This window comes from Thunnus albacares, chromosome 16 (genome assembly GCF_914725855.1).
Source record: "Thunnus albacares chromosome 16, fThuAlb1.1, whole genome shotgun sequence".
NCBI classification, from domain to species: domain Eukaryota; kingdom Metazoa; phylum Chordata; class Actinopteri; order Scombriformes; family Scombridae; genus Thunnus; species Thunnus albacares.
In genome coordinates, this window is record NC_058121.1 from 17,702,039 (window position 1) to 17,722,383 (window position 20,345).

General features: G+C 39.8%; 1 protein-coding gene and 1 long non-coding RNA gene across 2 annotated transcripts in view; one reads left to right on the forward strand and one right to left on the reverse strand.

The window, feature by feature from the left end:
- Positions 1 to 444: 444 nt before the first annotated feature.
- On the reverse strand, positions 445 to 8,129 carry LOC122965389. Its single transcript, XR_006398218.1, has 3 exons — positions 8,090 to 8,129; positions 2,922 to 3,049; positions 445 to 1,255 (listed from the first exon to the last, which is right to left on the reverse strand). It is a non-coding gene; the product is annotated as an uncharacterized LOC122965389 (long non-coding RNA).
- Positions 8,130 to 10,822: 2,693 nt separating this feature from the next.
- The window catches only part of syndig1l (synapse differentiation inducing 1-like), a 36,123-nt gene continuing 26,600 nt past the window's right edge, over positions 10,823 to 20,345 (forward strand). The window contains exons 1-2 of the mRNA XM_044330043.1: positions 10,823 to 11,254; positions 17,211 to 17,873. Of these exons, the coding sequence (XP_044185978.1) occupies positions 17,361 to 17,873 (513 nt within the window). The 5' untranslated portion in view covers positions 10,823 to 11,254; positions 17,211 to 17,360. The remainder of the gene's footprint in view (positions 11,255 to 17,210; positions 17,874 to 20,345) is intronic.

Below are 20,345 nucleotides of genomic sequence, written 5' to 3' on the forward strand. Positions count from 1 at the left end.
CAGTATATGGTTGAATTAACTCCTTTTTCTTGTTTTATACTTGCACCAGAATTCATTAATCTCAACAGTTCTGAAAAAAGACATCAAAATTTGAATAACCTACTTATACTGTGTTTGTGGCTAACATGGGAAGCTAGTGTTGAAGCACATTATTGAGTATTAACCCTTTTTATATGAACAATAAAGATTAAATATGTTAATGTGTTATTTTACTCTGCAGACAGAACAATGAAGAGTTTTTTTTTCTTTCATTTTCAACAGCAATCTAACAGAACAAATTGATCCCTGGTAGAAAAATGAATTATTGCTGAATGATTTTTAAAGGCAGCAAGTGGGCAAAATGTCAGTCTCAACAAGGAACCAAGAAACTATTAAAATGAGAGGCTTGATGGATTCCCAGTGAAGCCTATTAGGAAAAGGCCAGCTGCTATAAACAGAACGGTGATTACAAGCATAAAAACAATTAATGTTTGACATGGGGGTGGGCAAAGAAAGCACATTTGAGGAGCGTTATTGAAGACTTGCCTCTAAATCAAACTGTGGCTGTGAATGTACATTAAAGACATAGCTGGAGTGGAGAGATATGTCTAGACACTGCCTGGCTTGACAGCCTCAGTGCTTTCTTCAATAATCTGGTATGACTGCTCTCTTCATATTCAGACAAAAACAAAATTTATGAAAGATCTTCAAAGTCCTTTTAGACCAGTGTGTGTTCAGCACCAAGGAGGGGTCCACTTCTGGCTTGATTATTTCCGGACCTTTTTTGTTCTCTGTTTTGTTTGGTGACGAGCACAAAGCTTTGTCTGAGAAGCGTACTGTGATCTGCTCTCATTCCGATTGCAAAATCCCATGAATGTGTAAACGAAGTTAGAAAAACCTCAAAAAATAATTGGGATTTTATTTGAAGCCCCGAAGAAAGGGCCTTACAATGAAACTGACTTGAAGTCAAAGGATTAAACAGCAATTAAAAAATACTCAACACTTTCTTTGTGCACTGTGTTCAGAGTGATGACAATTGTGTGTTGATAGCGAGTAGGCAACAGTTCGGTCTCTCTTCAAGGCGTAAAATTGTCTCTTAGAGTGCACCAGTGTGTAGGCTCTATGCTGTATCGTTTAGTATATGTGACTGATGTTCTTACCTTCTGATCTTACTGTCAGCAGAGGGCTTAAAAGTATAAGAAGCCCACAAAAACACCTTTTTTGTTTACCTCGAGGTGGTTGTGTTTAGTATGCCGCATGCAAACCTCCAGCTTTTCTGAAATGGGCACATTGAACACACAAACAAAGGTTAGACTTTACCCACCTTGCAGCTATTATCACGAGACAACACTTTGGCCTGAGGCTCGTGAATACATTCTTGTAAAATTTCACATAACTTTTTCAGTATATTTTGTGTAACTCTACCACAAAGAATTGTTCTTGATGCTTATATGTGCACAGTGCAAAATTAATATATCACATGAATATAACACAGAGAGATTATTGCTGAATATTACTGTTGTTAGTTGCTTTACTGCTCCACTATAGGGTCTCCTTTGTGTGTTGTGTGTTAAAGGAATAGTTTGGCATTTTCGAATTCTTATTCACTTCCTTGTCAAGAGTTAGATGAGATGAAGATCAATAATATTCTCATATCTATACAATAAATATGGAGCTAGAGTGAGCTTAGCTTAGCATAAAGAAATGGGGGAAACAGCTAGCTTGACTCTGTCATAAGGTAATTCCACCCACCGTATGTGCCTCTTATGTGCCTGACTATTTCTCGGTTGGGGGCAGTTGCTACGTGGTATTTACAGTGATTTATTGGTCACACGACAGATCAATGAAGTGTATCCCAGGGAACCAGCTTGACTCAGACAAGATAGCCAAAAACGTTGGGTGAATATAATATGATGTAGTGGTGGAGGTTGGTTGGATGTAGGCTACAAACCAACAGTGGACTTTGCCACAGGAGATCGCTGTTTGTTATATTTCCATCCATGAGTCAGGACAGTTTTTTAAAAATCAGAACTACGATCATCCCCTAACCTTAACCCCATGGTTATTATTGTAGCCATGATGACAAAGGTCACCTCACTTTAAGGAAGTAGTAACTTTAACCCACGCCACATGTTTCTCTAACCTTAACAAAACAATCATGGTTTTTGTGCCTAAACCTAACCAGACCTTAACCATCACATCATAGAACATCATTATTTTTTAACAGTGATTTGTAACAGTTTTGGAAAGCGCTCTTAGAAAAGCGCTTTTAGAAAAGCGCTTTTAGAAAACGCACCATTATTTCGTTTGTGAAACAACATATTTGGTCGTTTAATTTAGAGTTGAGACTTGTAATTATGTTATATTGGTACTGGTAGAAGATGTTGGTAGGCAGTAGGAGCTGTTTCTCTACAGTTTCCAGTCTTTGTGCTAAGCTAAGCTAACCAGCTGCTGGCTTCAGCTATATTTTTTGTAAAGATATGAGAGTGGTATTGATCTTCTGATCTAAGTCTTGACAAGAAGGAGAATTAATGTATTCCCCCAAAAATATCAAACACCTCTTTTAATGTACTTTTATGTATGTAGCTGAAGTATTATAAAAAGCTCTAGTACACTCTCTGTAACAAAGTACAGGGAATGGGAAACATTTTATATGTTTATTTCTCAAACACATCTGTAGTAAAAACATGAACTATTAACATTTTGAGAATTAGCTGTTATGAGCAGTCTTTTCAGAGAAGTGAAAAACAAGATCGGAGAGGAGAGGAGAATACATGCTGTGCATATATTTTGAGGAGTTTTGTCTGTTAGCAGGTCTACTCAAAAGGTTCTCTTCCAGACAGTTTCATGATAGGATAATTTATACTTTTTAACATGCCTAGCCAGAGGTTTAAGTTCTACTGGGCATCCCATCTAATTGCTAATGGCTAATGCAAATGTACTTTTATCTCTCTCATCTCCTCCCTTGCTTTTGCAGCTGTGGATCCAATCTTTGAATGAAGAACTGCCTCCAGCTGCATTTTGCAGATCCCTTTGTATTGTCGCCAATTTTCTGTCTCTTCTTGGCATTCTGTAATTTGCCAAGAAGTACAAGTTAATCCAACCTAAATCTTTGTAAATGCATTTTGAATAAAGAATACTTCCTTTTAAGGTTTTACTACACTACAAGGCTGATTTCCAGTTTGTGCCAAATATTTAATATAGAGATGGCTAAGTACATATCTAGCTAGCTAGCTACTATGAATCTAGCTTATTGTTTAGCATGTTATAGCACATTTATATGTAGGCCTTGGACAGTCCTACATATAAAACCAACTTAGAACATAGAGTTTACATACATGAGTAATGCATCCTTAATAAAATTTAATCCATACACTTGTTTTAATTGCAAAAAAGCCTTGATATGTGACCTATACCTCACAAATTGTCATAGAATCAAGGTTATAGCTTACAGTGCACTGACCCACACAATCTAAAGGGGGTGTGACTGAGCAAACTAGTGAGCAGTACTGTACCAAAATCAATGCAATGGAATAATGTCAGCTACAACAACTAATGTTTTTAAGGGTGCTTTATTTTCCTAATGATCAGCCTACATAAAGGATGCTTTCATTTCTACTATAATGGCCAGTTAACTCCATTGTAAAGGCATCTTATAGGGCACAATATCTCATGTTCTTCACTGGAAGGGCACTTCACCATGTTTTTTCTTTCACTGAAAGGGCACGCAATTCTGTACTTCTGTATGTTAGACTTAGGGGAACCCTAAATTGCTCTTTTTCCACTTTTTTTTTCACTAGAAGGGCAGCCATACAGAACCTCCAGCTCACCCCATTACAACAGCAACTCATAGGGCACTGCATTACATCTTGTGGGGGTTCTTTAAAGGGCACTATTACATTTTCTTCCATTGAAAGGGCACCCATGAGGGCACTTCATCCTGATTTACCCATAACTAAGACAGCGATTACAGAATTTTGGTATATTTTCTCCTTTGTGTGGGCACCTTAGAGGGCACTTTCGCGTAATTATTTTGTCCTCGGGGGCACTAGGAGGGGCGATTGCCCCCCCCCCCCCCCCCCAAGCCCAACAGTGCCTCTATTCAATACAAGCACCTTATGGTAAGAATGTATTATCAATTTTAAGATTCAGGAACGGATGGCAGATCTCACCAGTAATGCCAGCAGGAAAGTTCTGAGACTTAACTTGATTATGACAAATATAATACATCTATTTCATAATCTTAAGTGATATGTGTCATCACAAATGTATGGATTTTACAGTGAAGAAATGACAAGCAGGAATACCATGCATACATATTAAACATACAATACATAGAATATGTATAATGTACGATGATATACAGCAGTGAGCAGCCAACATATGTAAACATCAAGATCACCTGTGTAGAAGTATAGGGCTTCTCAAAACTTTTTTTTCACATTGTTGCTCATTTGTATTCCCTGCTGCTTCTCTCTGTGAATGTCTGCTGAGAGGTAAGAGTGACTGTATATGTTGTAACTCTGAGCACGCCAGTGTAGATGAGCCCTGTACCTTCTAAACTCATTTAGGAAAAGGTCTCTAAAGGTGACAGATGAAACCATGAGGGGAAAAGAAAGAAAAAGATGGGTGGCGAGAACAAGGGTTTATAAAGACAAGGTACCTCAGGTCTTAAAGAATTCTCTCCATGCACCTGCCATTATCCCAGTGTGCCTGTCTCCTGTCTCGAAACAGAACTGTGAGCCGCTGAGCCCAGGGATATTAATTTGCAGCCCTAATGTTCTGTGGCAAAGAAATTGGAGTCATCTCAACACAAACAAATTGGATCTTGCAGCTCATCTGCAATGCAAGGCATGCCTGCAGGTATGGCAGTGAGCTGAATGACCATCTCCAAAGAGCAGAGGAGGATATGGCTGAATTCTCTGATGTGCAAGTGGTCTAGTGGTCAAACTGGGTTCAAAATAAGAAGAGTGAATAAAGGGAGAAAAGCTGTGTATGATATCTATGACTGATAGGTTTCTGATGAGGTCTTAAGTGCAGATGGCCAGTGGATCTGAATCTTTTTGTCAGGTATGATTGCAGTGATATTGAGCTAAGGGGAAAAAAGAAGATAGTGGGTGACAATATGAAAGAGAAATAACTGTGCAGACTAAGAACAGAGGGTGGTTTAGGAAAAATGTTGAAATAGCGGTGTGATCAGTGTTTCAGAACACTGAGGCTATTACACAGCCTGTCAGAGCCACCTCCCTTTGCGCTTGCCCTCTTTTCTCTCCCCCTGTTGTCCGTCTCCTAGTCATCCTCGGCAATGATCAGTGCAGTTACAAGACAGTATTTGATCCTCTCACTTTCTGGCTATTTTGTGACCTTTTTTTGCCTAGCTCTGCTGTGCACAGGTTCAAATGCCAAACTCACAATAAAATGTACATGAAAGGAAGGAGGTGTCAATAGCGAAAATCCCTCGCTGCAAACGGAGGAGCTTTTTCTTTAAAGATCAAAATGACAAGATTGTAGTCAGGACTCCACTTATGTGCTGTTAAGGAAGATTTAGATCCCAGATAATCATATGGGATTTCAGACCTGGTGCCTGACTACCTTTGAAGTTCACTCACTTAAATGAGCTACTTGAACTTTGCATTAACCCCACTGAAGCTGTCTTGAACTTTAAATAACAGTCTTTATTAAACAGCAGGAACATAAACCATACCTAAAAAGAGTTATAATATGTATATCATAAACTATATATATATTTTACATGTGTATTAACATACATTTTCAACATATTAAGACGTATGCGTTCATCTACATTGACTTTATCTTCATAACACTGCATTGATGACTGAAGTAGCTTTTTATAATCATATCACATTTCTAAATATAGAAATACAAGTAAAATTACACCAGTGAGGATGACACAACATTTATGGAAAAGAGTCCTTCAACACAGCCGTGAGTCAACAGCAGGAAACTGCTGCCCTCTTAGTTTTCATTTCCACACAATATTAATAGAATTCCCTGTCAGTCTAAATTGTTTCTGTGACATTTGTGGATTTTTGTTCTTTTCAACAGTTAATCATTGTGTCTTGCCTTATTTATAATATCTCACATTATATGCCTAGGAGGAAAAAGGTTTTCTTGATAAAAGTAAATGCAACGGTCAAAGTTAAAGTTTGGAAAATATTGCATTCTCTGTCTATTTATTGAGACCTTAAAGAGGATCTCCACACTATTTATTTATTTATTTTACAATGTACATATAATCACAGAGCTTCTTGTAAAGATATTATGTTAAAACAGGTGATTTTTCCTACAATACACATATTGTGTGTACAACCTGCCCCCTCCCCCCAACTGTACAGCGCTTAACAAGATTCTTGACCAACAGTAATATTAACTTAACCACGATAAACAGCAGGGTTATGACTATATACTGGCACTTTCCAAAGACACACACACAATAGGAAAGCCTCTTGTGGTAGAGCCGCCAGCCCAGTTACCGGGGCTGCCAACTCTCACGCATTGAGTATGAGACTCATGCAATTGACATACATGCCTTTTCTCATGCTAACTTTTCGTTAGCAAAAGAAAAAGCAAACAGCAGTATTTTTTGAGCTTCAGATGTGCTGAGGTGCAGAGCGTAACAAGGTTAAAACAGCACTTTCCTCCCAGAGAACTCTGATTTCTCTGTCATGTATCGGCTTGCATTTGAGCATGTGCAGGATAAAAGACTGTAGACAGAAAGTAACAGCGGAGCAGCTGGATGAAAGCAGAGATCATAACATGAAGCAATGCAGCCTCGTATTTCCATAATTCCATCTAAAGTCTGACTAACACTGAAGCTAACACAAAGCCGCCTGTAGAAGTCTAAATAAGTTGGTTTCCAGCGCTGAAGATTTAAATATTTGTTAAATTTAGACACTTTCACATTGTGAGGAAAAGCCGTGCTCTGTTCACTGTGCTGCCAGTCTGCTCCAACACAAACTCTCACACCAAAAACACAAAACAAAAAGTCAGTAAGCATGCTGCTTACTGACTTTTTGACTTCTATCATTAACACAGTTCAAATCAGTGAGCCACTCTTTCAGAATAAGGTTGGGTTTAGTGGAGAAATCTGATTACTGACCTGCTGCATGTATACACAAGGATTTACAGTAACCAGGTTACTACTGTGAATGTAAACCAGTGGCCGCTGGTGACTCAAAAAATTGGGGAGGACAGGAGGAAAACCAACATGGAATCTTACAACAAACCGCATCAAACTATATTATTGTCCCCCTCCTGGTGAAATTGGAGGGGTGGGAGACAATTTTATATGCCAATAAAACAATTTGCTTTCAAAAACAAAAAGCCTGAGTGGTGAAAAGGCTGCTTCTGTAAAGACATTTAGCATATACATAAGAAGAAGAAGTGCTAATTTTAGCCGTGGAGTGGTTCAGAATGTGTCATTTTACCAATAAAGTTAAATTCAAATTTATAGTATTGTTCTATTGTGACAACAGATTTATGTTCTCATCAAAAACAGACAGGATATCGCATGATTTACATGTGTTTCCTGTGCATTTTCTTAGTATACAGAAATAATATAAAGTACCACAAAGCTTACAATCTGATACAGGTAGCCTACAGATCAGTGCTGAATAATAAAAAGATTGAACACTAAAAACATTCATAGATCTAAAAGTGTAGATTGACATCAGAAAGTATTAATGCATGTTTCAAATACATGACTTACACACTCTTATCTATATAAAAAATAGGCCTATAGTCTACAAAGCTGACATATTAACACTTCTTATTCTAGTTACCTTAAGCTTATTACTCAATATACGACTCAGCTTAAAAATGAACTGAAGAAAATGTCACAACAAGCAGCCAGACCTGCACATTCATTCACAAATCACACAACATCAACAGGTGACTGAACAACCACTCAATTAAAAACGGGATCAATTCCAAATGCATGAGTGAGTCCAGACAGCTCACTGTAACTTCAACAAGCAAACTACCTAGAGCACATTATATGACCTCTGCTGCATTCTTGATAAGGAGATATCCATCAGAGATGAAATTAGTGACCAAAGAGACAGAGAGAGAGAAGCTGTATCTGACTCACGTTATCTGATGTCTTCTTCTTTCTATCATGGAGATTAAGTATCCATGTCATAATGATCATTTGTGGCTGTTGGTCATCTTGTTTGATAGTAAACAGAACTTTATGGCTGTTGGTTAATCAGTCTGATATCATCAGCATCAATGACAAACAAGCTAACTCTCCTGGTTGTTTCTCTGGTTGCTTCTCTCTCCAGCCTCCCCGGTGGCGTCCTGCCGCTGCTGCGCTGCCCAGTGCAAATCTATTCTCCTGTTAGCTTAACAACAGTCCTTAACAGTCCTTCCATGGATGTATAAAGAGTCCTTCAGGCTGCTACAACAAGCTAACTATTGTGTTGGCTAACGCAAGGAGCTATCTACTGCTGCTACTCTGCCTTACCGTTGAGAGAATTGAAGATGAAATCTGAAAACTGTCATTGGACCAACATGATGTCAATATTGCATTCTGGTTGTTGATTGGTAAGAGAGGACAGCCTCCCTTGGAGCGTCATTTTACGTGTCTTGGCCAATCATAGATAAGCATGAAAAAAATGAAGTACATTAAATTGATGTAAGAGAGCCCACCCTGCGGAGGACAGCAGGCACCCGTCCTCCTCAAGCGGCAACCTCTGGGGCTGAAAAATGAAGCCAATGCGGAAGTGCCAAAAACTGCAGTTCCTTGAATGGCCACTTGAGGCTGGCTCCAAAAGCGAGTCAATCCCCATAGACCCCCATGTTAAAATGCCCAACTTTACAGCAGAAATAAACATGTTTACAGCCTGGTACAAAAAACGGTTTTGGTCTCTATAGCTAATTTCCCCTTTCATGACAACTGTACGGGGGATGAATTTTTTTATAACTCACCCGTTTAAATTTTATTAAGCCGTAAAGTTATGCATAATGAAGGACATGGCTGCTTTGAGTGACAGGTCCGCCAGCCGCTAGGTGGCTTGTTTCAGCCATTCGGCCCGCCTCTTTGCCCATTTTTAATTGTCTGAGGGTTAGGTAGAGTCATGTACTGCCAAGATGGCGACAGCCGGAGTGGCTCACTTTGAGCTTCAAAATCGCTCTTCAGAAACCAACGAGTGACGTCACGGTAACTACGACCATATTTTTATACAGTCTATGGTCCTCCTCTGCCCTCCACTCACCCTCATTTTCCCCCACTGCCCCCCACCAACGCTTCACACACGCTGCCCTCCTGCCCTGCAGGTGTCGCTCTTGAAGCATTTTAATCAGAATTTCAATAATGAAAAAAAAAAAGAAAGAAAAAATATTTTACAAATAATACTGAGACTTGGTAATGGTTTATTTCAACCAAATATTCTTTTTTATATTTTGATATCCCTCGTGCCTCTCAAAAAATAGAGGAGCAACCTCCTCTGCCTCTATGCACCAGCCTCCACTGATGTAAACACACTGATTGATTAGGACATATGGCTAATGTTGAACTACACATTTAAAACCTGATCACATCTGGTTGGATTATAAATTGATTTTTATCTACACCATTAATTCTTCATTCAGATTGAGTAGCTGTGGTTTGTCAGAGATCCGCTAAACTGGTTCTGAGTCTGTATTAGGCTGATAATTTATTCAGATATTATTTCTGTTTGGATAGACCTGAATGACTGAAGTGGAGCGTGTCGGATGATGGGAGTGACTTGGTGAGGAGCACAGATCTCTCTTATCCTATGCTTTGAATAAAAATATGTGTAATATCTGAAGTGTATATCAAAAATGCTACCCAATAAACAAAGAAAAAGTCTTTCTGAAAAACGTGTTGGTTCATAAGGCCAGGGAGAAGTCAAGTGGGTCAATTTACTAGGAATAATGTTAATTTTATTATGAACATTTTATTATTCTCATTCTCATTTTTATTATTCTTATTCTCATCATCAAAGGTCAAAGTCAAAAATCAGCAGCCTTGCCAGCAACAACACAGGTACCTACACAGTGAATCTCTTAAAGGGGCATTAATGTGCTTCAAGTGACTGGAATAGGGTACAAGTGACAAGGATGTAGACCTACTCATAAACACTCAAACAAAAAAACAGCTAATCCTCATCTCACAGGACTGTACAATTGTGATTTCATCAGATTTGCTTGACAGTTGCCTAGCAACATCAGCAAACAACTCCAAAACTGTGAACAGATTTCGATTCAAATGTCTAATTGTGGCATGGAAGTATGTGACATCACCTTTATCCAACTGGGCCTCGCCCACTTCAAACCAGTGAGAAAATAAGGGTCTTTAAAATGGACTATATATTTTGACTCAGATCTATTTTGAAACTGAAGAAAGTTAAAGTGATTTGAGTGTGCCATCTCTGACATTATTGTAATCCACTTAAACTACTTGAGTAACGAGGCTCGCTGCAGACATCACTGGTCCACTCACAGTATGGTAATGGCTGTTTAAGAAAGGTGCTTTAGTAGCCACTATATCGGCCCTGAAACACTTCAACATGCCAGATGATGCAGTTTAATGTCAACTATATGGTACTTGCTTACTTTACGATCACTTGCACAACATTAAATAATTCACAGACTTGGCACCAGGTAGACAAAGGGTACTCATATCCTAAGCTTTCAATAAATGATGTAAATATAGCCTATAATTGTCCTGTTTTTCATGATGCTGATGCTGTCTGTTGATCATTATAACCAGCAGCTCTAGGAGAAGATTAATCTCTTTCACACATTGAAGTACACTGAAAGTAAACGCATGCATTCATGGGTGGGGGGTGGACGCTGTTTTCTCGCTCTGCGCGCACTGCGAAGCCCCTTGGACTCCTCTCCTCCTCATCCTCCTCCTCCTCATCCTCACCCTCCGCGTCTGTCTCTCTGAAACCTCCCCACACCAGGACTCATCTCCCCCTCTCACAAGAAGCTGTTTTAACTTTCCGAAAGGCGACAACATTTCAACCGACTTTCAAGGCAAACGGTTTATTGGGTAGAGAGACCTTCATTTTTACAGAGGAGAGAGATTACGATACTGTGACGGCGGTGGTAATGCCGAGCGGAAACCTGTTCGCCCGAAATGATTGGCTATTTCCACAAATGAGAAAGTCTGAGAAATGTATTTTTCTCTGGGCGACACCGTCAGCAACCCAGCCATAATGTACAGGCGGAAACAAGCGAGTGTTTGCATCCTCCAAACAATACTTGGATTGCCAAGAACTCAAAGGTAGGGAAATAATTTATCCAATAGAGGTAAAACTGCATTTTACCTGAGTCGTTTTGAATTGTTATGTTTGTTCACAGTTTAACAGCGCGTGTTTGCTCTGTTTTAAAGCTGCAAAACATTTGATAATTGTCACATACTGGCTACTAAATTACCATGTTTTTGTGGGGTGCTACAGTAATGTTGTAATGCCGTGATAAATAGAAATAAGTGTTAAAGTGTCGCATTGCAATGTGTCTGTGGTGATGGAGGAGGTGGAGGATGTTGTTGATAAAGAACTCTGCACACAGTTTCCACCTGCGACTGCTGGAGCATGAATCTCATCCCTTGTCTTTGTGTGTGTTATGACTGAGGTAGTCATCAAGTCGCTCTTTGGGCTCTGAAATTGTACCTTTTTCTGTGTGTAGAAAAGGCAAACCACTTGAGCAAAGAGTGCATTCAAGAATATTTTTACCCACTAAATAAATTTTTTTTTTTTAAATAATATGAGGAAAGAGCATAAAAACTGGATTGGTTTAGCGTCTGCATTCAGGATATTATATTATCTCCTTTAATTTATCTTATAGGCATGAAATAAGTAATTGTTTAAAGTGATATCAAAGATAATTGTTTCATTAAAGATTAAGTAGCTCGGGCAAAATAAAGAGGCATGCAGCACAGACCTTATACCACTTCTACCCTCTCTCCAAACAGAATAACAAGCACTTTCAGAAATGAATGCAAGAGACAAAACATAATCAAAATTCTGGTGTCTTGCCATCAGCTACCATAATCAATTGGCAATGAAGACAAGTTAGCCAGAGCCTGTCTCTCGCCACTCCAGCGGTGGTGTACATGGCTGCTATTGACAGCACCCTCCCACTGAATTATTCAAACACACATGGCTGGGATTTTCAATGGAGGATTTACACATCAAGGAACACTTTAAATCATCTGACGGAGGTGTGGAAAACACTAAGCCAAGTGATAAGAGTGCAGTGCTACACGAGAGGAGACAAGACTCCAGAGGAGTCCTGACTCCTGTGGAAGGTTCCTTGCTAAGGGTTTAATGTTTTATCAGCTCCACAGATAGACGTTTAGACAGAAGGGACAGACTATCAGTGGTGGCTGCTGACACAGGAATAGGATTCAGATTAATTTCAAGTGGATTATGACATTTTACACAGTCTGCTTTGATGATAATAGTTCATAAAAGGATCAGTCAATACAGTGTTAAGCCCATTACTCACTTCATCCTTTTCTGTTGCTTAATCTGTCAGTGGACTTTCATGTGCTGAGGCCAGGGGTAAGGTTCACTGACAAATGTGGTTTGGGATCTATTTGCATTTTCTGCTATGAGTCCTCATGCATTATCCCGACCTGTGATCATCAATAACTACCTGCTGTTACCTTATTATGCATATTATACGCCAGCCACTGCTCCCAAAATTAAATTACAGAAAGATGAAGTTGTTGTTGTCGAATCCAGTGAACAAATCTCCACATGTGGTATCCAGGAAAAGCTGTGAGAGACACAACCTGGATGGAATGGGTTGGTAAACATGGGCGACAGATAAGACACATTGGTATTCAGCTGCATCTCGCCACGCTGGCCTCGGGGCCTGGCTGATAATACCAGCTCTCAGCTTCAGGGTCAGAGGTCTGAGGTTGATTGGCAATGGGCTGACACAGGGAAATAGAGTGTGCTGACTGGAGTCTAATGGGGTTGAAGCACACAGACGTATCAGCGTGGCTGGCATGTTAGCAATGCCATGCTCTCATTCTTACCCTCCCGCACCTGGATGCTTACAGGTTGTTCACTAATCTATTAGCCCCTTGTCTGACACCTCTGGGCTCTCTTACAAAGCAGCACTGCAGCACGGCACACAGGCCTGTACCGGTGCCATCTCTGTCTTACTGAATTGTTTTCCTCACCACAGCGTTGCTCTGCCTCATTCGCTTTCAGCCGTACCTCCCAGCTCTTTATACCTCCCAGCTGCTGCTGTCAACCAACATGCCCAAATGCACTCAGCCAAAGAATCACATATAAGTATGATCTCTCTCTTTCTTTCCCCTTTTTCTCCTTCTGTCTCTTTGTTACTCTCCCTTACTCTTCTAAACACATCCACCCACTCATATACATGTATAGTTACTTGCAGCTGTTCATGCTTAAAACACAAACGCCCACAAACAAATGTGTACAAAAACACAGAACCATGGTTATTTCTATGACATTCATCACCACTGATTCTGAGGTGTCCTACATTGCTCAGCTTGCACTGAAATAGCTTATTCACACTTAAACTCCCATTTGCCAAAAAAAGCCTACTCTGCACTGCACAGCACAACACAGCTGCAATGTATTTGGGAGCATGTCAACACCAAAAAGATTTCTCAGTGTGTCCCCAAGAAATGACACGAAAAGTAATCCACTGTCAGCTTGTAGCATTATGTACAGAGTAGGAGTGTTACATTGGTAAAAGCAGGGAAAGCACTTAGAAGGATACTTATTATGCCTATATGCATGATAGCCACTGTATCAGCTTCCTCAAACGATGTCGGAGTGAATTTCAGTTCATTAGCATTGATCTGTTTGCAATACCTGATCCATTAGTGTTTTTGAAAAACCTCAGGCTCTGACATTAAGAGAAACTCTGAAATCTTAAGCTTCTTTTAGCTTTTTGGAAGATTATCATCCTTTTTTGTGTTGTTAACCAATATCCCTTAAAACTTTAAAAGCAACTCAGCAGATTTCCTGCAAACCTACATCATCAAATCTAAGAAGTTGTAGAAGTTGCTTATCCTCTTACAGTCTGTCTCACATGATTATGGCAATCAAAGCGCTGCTTCAGTATTAATGCAGCAGTGATTTATTGATGTTAAAATGCTATTTGTAGCCCCTTTAATTACTTTAAGTGGATATCCTTTGAAAGTAAATTCTTTCTGACATTTTAAAAACTCAAGGACACAAGCATGTGTTATGTAAAAGTTGTCTTTGACACCAATTGGAACAAATACTGTAGAGAGCAGTACAAATTTGAAAAAAATAGATGTACATGTCCACATTTAAATCAGTTTGGATTATTCATTCACCCCCACTTTTGAGGTCATTGCTAATTTTCAGCATCGAATGGTCACCCCTGGAGTTGGCAGAGGTGCAGTATTTTGCTGAAGGACACTATGGGCGTGCCATGGGGCTTGAACCTGGGTCAGCAATTGTCCTGACCCAGGATAGCAGCAGTTTATAAACACACTGCAGTAGTATCTTAAACAGATAACAACCACAGCACAGCAGCTCATTTTTTGTTTTTCATGAGAATTTGATCATAATCAAAATACTCACAGTTTTACTGAAGAACTGCATGAGTCTATGATCCCCGGAGCTATACACGGACCAAAGGGTGAGCTGGTGTGTAACAACAATGTCAGCGTATTCAGACGGAGGATGTCCAAGAGGGAGGAACCATGAAAACTTTGTTGGCTGTCCGGTGCTTACTGAGCTTCAGGAAGCCTGGGAGCGCGGGGCTTGTATTTTATTCATGGGGCAGAAAACATAGAGTTATGCAAACAAAAAAATCTACATTGAGGTAAATGAGGGAAAGAAAGATTTAGAGAGACTCAAAAAACTGCAACCTAAATAGAGTAAGAAACGATATGTTTGTAAAAGAAAGATTAACACTGAGGTCTTTTATAGGACAGAGTATTAGTGCATAAATAAAAAGTTACAATACACTCTTAAGCCTCCTGTGGAAGGCCATGTATACTAGGGGTGGGGCCGAATCCGAATATGATAGCGCAAATAGTGGGTTTTTACGAATATTTATTTTGTACAAATATTTTAAATTGTTTTCAGGAAGAAAAAAAAACATGTCAAATAACGATGTGCAAGTCGGGACTTGTAGCGTAGCAAGGTTACATTGCTGTCTCCGTCTCTCTCCTGCAGGTCTGTATGGCTGGTGGAGCTGAGCTATGGCTGAGTGGCCAGCACGGTCGTCCATGGTCTGGGAGACCCAGAGTGGGAACGCTCCTTTGCCAAATAGTTTATTGAAGAACATTTATTTTAACACTCTAATATCCTAAAATTAGAAGTGTTGTAAAAACAAAAACAGGATTGTTACACCTATTTCCACTTTTATTCAAATACAAATACAAATAAATGTACTGCCTCAACAAATACAGATACAAATACAAATACTGGGCTCTCTGTACATCCTTAATGTATACCGAATGTTTATTTGTTTCAAGTAAATGCATGTCACAGAATGTAAAGGTTAAGAAAAAATAAATATTAATATTTTGTTTGCTGATTGTGAATTATGAGAGGTAAATACATGAGCCACTAGTGTGCAAGTTATTAAATGGTGAATCAGCAGGCTATTATCCATATCCCATTGCTGCAATGCCAATTTGATTCATGTGTAATCTTGTTTTCAATTGGAAATACCTTTTCTTTACACATTTGGAAATGCTGCAGTAAGCCAGCCATACACAATTGGGATCAGGACCCCAAGAATTAATCTGCTTTTGGCATTTCTACTTTAAAAGCAGATTAATCAGACAAAGGTTAAGGGTGACATCTGAGAAGCAGAGGATTCTGGGTTATTTTTGCAGAGTTGAAATAGCCAGGAAGGCAAGACGTGTATAATTTGATTTTGATACTTTTGATAGTTAAATGCAGAGTAGATGCTTCATCTTACATTGACAGTTGAGGCCTATTAATCTGGTGGCGAGCGCTCAGTCTGTCCTCTGTGGTAGCAACACCCAAAGAAAATATTAGCACTCTACTGTATTGATGGCATCAGTATTATAAACATGTCGATCGATAACAGCTTACTGATGCAGCTTGTAAAAGCTGTAACCAGCCATATTTATGATGTTTGTATATTTATTATGTTTTGGAGGGGTACAAAGGGCAGACTCAACATAATTTAAGGTGCAGTGTGTAGAATTTAGTGGCATCTAGCAGAACGGACTTGGCAGAAATGGAATATAATATTCATAAATATGTTTTAGTTAGTGTATAATCACCTGAAGATATTGTTATGTTTCCGTTAGCTTAGAATGAGCCCTTTAATATCTACATAGGGAGCGGGTCCTCTAACATGGAGCCCACCATGTTGCACCGCCATGTTTGTACAGTTGCCCAGAATGGACAAACCAAACACTAGCTCTAGAGAGGGCCTTTCGTGATTTTTGCAGCCACCATAGATTCTCCATACATGCTTGGAAGGTTGGGAGGGGAGCGGAAGAGGTATTCAGTTTATTGCAATCTGCAACCTCACAGCTAGATGCCACTAAATCACACACTGCACCTTTAAGGGGTATGATGTTTATTTGCAAAGATTTTTTAATCTCTTAATCTTTTTGAACTTTTATCATATATTTATATTGTAACGAATATTTGCAAACGGTGTCAAACTAATTTAAGCATAAATGACAGCCATTGATTTACTCAGATGTGGACGATTACAGCCCTCTGAGTTTTATAGCATGTGTAGGAGGCCTCAGCTGATCCATTTCAGACAGTGAGGCTGATGCCACCTTGATGACATCTAATAAGACCCAAACAATGGAGCGATAACGATCACATTAAGGGCACAAAACACACACACGCACACACACACACACACACATGGAGATGGTGAAGGATAATATGCTAAGCTGGATGGCAATGCTTTGATGTAGAGTAGTAACTGTTACTACTCTGGGATGTGTATATGCGTGTGTGCGTTACATTATGTGTCTGGAGCGAGGAAGCAAATTAAACTTAATTGAATCATCTGCAGGGTGCAGCTCTTGACAAGCGGGATGCCATAAAAGTTGTTGCTGCTGAGGGAATGACAGCTGAACTTTGATCTGATGTGAGAAAGTGTTTGGGAAGCTCTTACCTGATGGTAGATATCAAATAAAAATTTCCTTCTAGTTTTTAAACTGAAGCTAAAAACTCTCCCTCTTTGCATTGCTTTTCTTTCCTCTGTAGATCTAAGAGTGCTGAATGCTGAATGCCATTACTATCTTCACTGACATCTGTACATTGAGGATCCTGTTTCACCAGTCACTCTTCCAATTCCTCGCTAGAGCTAAAAATCACTGAGAAGCTCCACTCGCTCACCTTTTGACCCCTGCTGCTATGGAGAATCTCAGTGAGCTCCAGAACCCGCTGTTGGACAAAAACAGTAAGCACATGGTCAACGGTTATGGGGGAGACTTCCCTAATAACCAGTACCAGGAGAACATTATTAATTACTTTGCCGGAGGCGGAGGTGGAGGTGAGGGCGGAGGAGGAGGTGGAAAGGTGAGTAATGGCAATGTTGTGAGTGGAGGAGGTTACAATACCAACGGAAAGATGAAGTCTCAGCAGCTTTTGGATGCCACCTCACTGCATCTGGCAGTGGAGGCCTTCTACAGGCCCAACTTCATCCTGTACAAGGAGGACAGCGGCAGCATCAAGGCTAAGGAATACAAAAGTGAGTGTTGCGAGACCACCTTCACAGAGAAGAAGGCGAAGGAAGCGTCGAACACAGCGGGGCCGGATGCGCCTGGCACGGAGGACCCCCAGGCGAAGCTGCTGGAGGATGGCGAACACATCAAGATCCAAACAGTTTCCTATGAGGTGGAGGAGGAAGAGTATGTGGAGTACGAGGTAAGAAAGAAAATGCATGTGTAGAATAAAGGAAGAAACTTGTGGCCTGAATGGATTTTTAATTGAGATCAGCTGCAGACAGCCAGATTTTGTGATATTTAGTCAGGCTGATATATCCATCTAACACAAGCCACCTGTAGTGTGTTTGTGTTAAACAAGAGAAAGAGGCAGCACGCTTGTATTCCTGTGGTGTGTGTACACTTGTATCGTCACACCAAAGGATTGGGCTCAATGCCTGGATCAGAGTGACATTTTACCAAACACAAATCCCGTTAGATCCACTGACCTTGGCCTCAATTCCCAACTAAAATACATTGTTAGATAATAATAAATCAGCCATGCCTGCCTCGCCCAGGGATATTAGGTGCTACAGCACTACAGCATTAACTACAGTATTTTCACTCTCAACCAGCACGGCCAATAGCACAAAGCCCTCCAAAGGATTTAGGGAATTGGACAGGCAGAATAGGGTGTTGAGTTTGACCAGTGTCCCGCAGGAGCTAATGGACTGAGAGCCACACGCCCGCGAGTCCACTAGAATTAACCTGGATTCCTGTGATAAACATGTAGCTGCTGAAATGCAACGTGACACGGGTACACATAGCTAGGGGGCTCACTCTGCAGAAAGACAGAGTGCATTTCATATTGCGGATACAGAAATAGTCATGGGTGAAAAGAACTTCCTCAGCTCCACTCAGAAAAATTGAAGTTTTGTTAAAATCTTTTTCACTTGTAAACTAAGCTGCATTCAAAAGAAAACAAGAGTTAGACTGGAAGCTCCTCTTAGGTGTTCACAGGTTAAGTCAACACATTACCATATTGTTCATATCTCTCCACACGATTCCTGTTCCAAAATGAACAGGCACAAAAAAAAACATCACCAGGCTTCACAGACAGTTTCGAGATGTAAAGAGAAAAATGCACAGTGGGACTCATTATGTAGCCTCCCAGCAGTAGACCACTGATGCCACTAAGTGTGGTCTCTACCGCCCTGCCAACAGTCTGATACAATGTAAAGACCTGAGAGAAGAAATGCCATCCACTGACATGCACAGACTTGTTGGTGTTCTAACTGTTCAACATTTAACAAGACAGTACCATACAAGATGTACATGTATTTTGTAACCTGAGTCTGAGTCATTATTCATTTTTCCTTATTTACCAGTTCATCATGTATTTTGTTGTTGTTTTTTGTTTTTTGCTCCTGAGGGGTTGAGGATGAAGTATAGTTTTCAGTAGTTCAGTAGTTTTCAGAAAAACCATCACCCCTGTGTGCAGACTCAGAGATGGATTTGTTTAGTTAACATACTGTATTTCACCATAATTGTTCCTATGAAATGTTTAAAATACATCTGTGCAGAATACTATATTTACCTCCCGAGAAACCTTCACTTGAAAAGTCAAGTGAGTTTTTTTTCCATATAGAGAAAAAGTGGTTTTCTAGTACAGTCTCAGTTCTGTACGGTTGTGTGGAGGAAGTTCTGCTTTTGAAGAAAAAGGTGGTTGTTGCACAGCAGTGATACTTCATGCTTTTGCTTTGATTATAAGGTACAGTATGACAGTAATTTGGGTTGGTGCAACATCATGATTCAGTGTCAGCTTGAGAGCAATGATACCCGAGATGGCGACATTTGCTAGTATTGTGTGTGTGTGGTGGTGACGAATCACAAACGTTAAAGATTGTATGTTGTTATCACTGCATGTACACTGCTGTTTTTGTCAAAATACTGTAGCAATATACAAAATAATTGGGAATTCTTTCAGAGATTTAAGCCCTGCTCCTTCTTCACAATCTACATCTCAACTGTGTAGACATTTTCTTGTCTGTTTCTCTTTATATGCAGCTCCTGCTCAGTGAGTTGTATTGATTTAATAAAAGAATCAGAAAGGTGTAATTGCTTTTGCCTGATTCAGCTCAACGGTATTGAGCAAGAGAAGACTTAGTGTCCCTAAAAATGATGTCTTTCACCAATCACGTTGCTCAACTGAATCTGCATCTTATATAATGTCTAATCCATAAGCATCATAATCCTGCGATGTGCAACAATATAGCTGTTGCAAATGCATATTATTGCATCCTATCTGAAAATCAGCACTTTGCAGTTAGATGAGAGAAAATAGTGAAAATAAATCTGATTATGTACGGTAGCTTTCCAGAAGCTCAGTAAACAACTAAAGCAAATATTTCCCTCACATGCTGATAGAGCAGCAAATATGTCAATTCAGTATAATATTACTAATCACATAACAATACCTGTGACACAAAGATGCTTTCTGTGATTGAAGAGATCAGTTAAGAACTGGAGGAAGACTCAGCTTGAGGAAGTGACATAAACATTTTTAGTATTGTGGGAAATGCCACTGCTCACCAGGTGTTGCAGACAATATGGGAAACTGTGTAATTAACCGCAAATCCTCACCAATTCATAAAAAGGTCATTAACTCCAGACAGCACAAAATGTGCTCATTTTG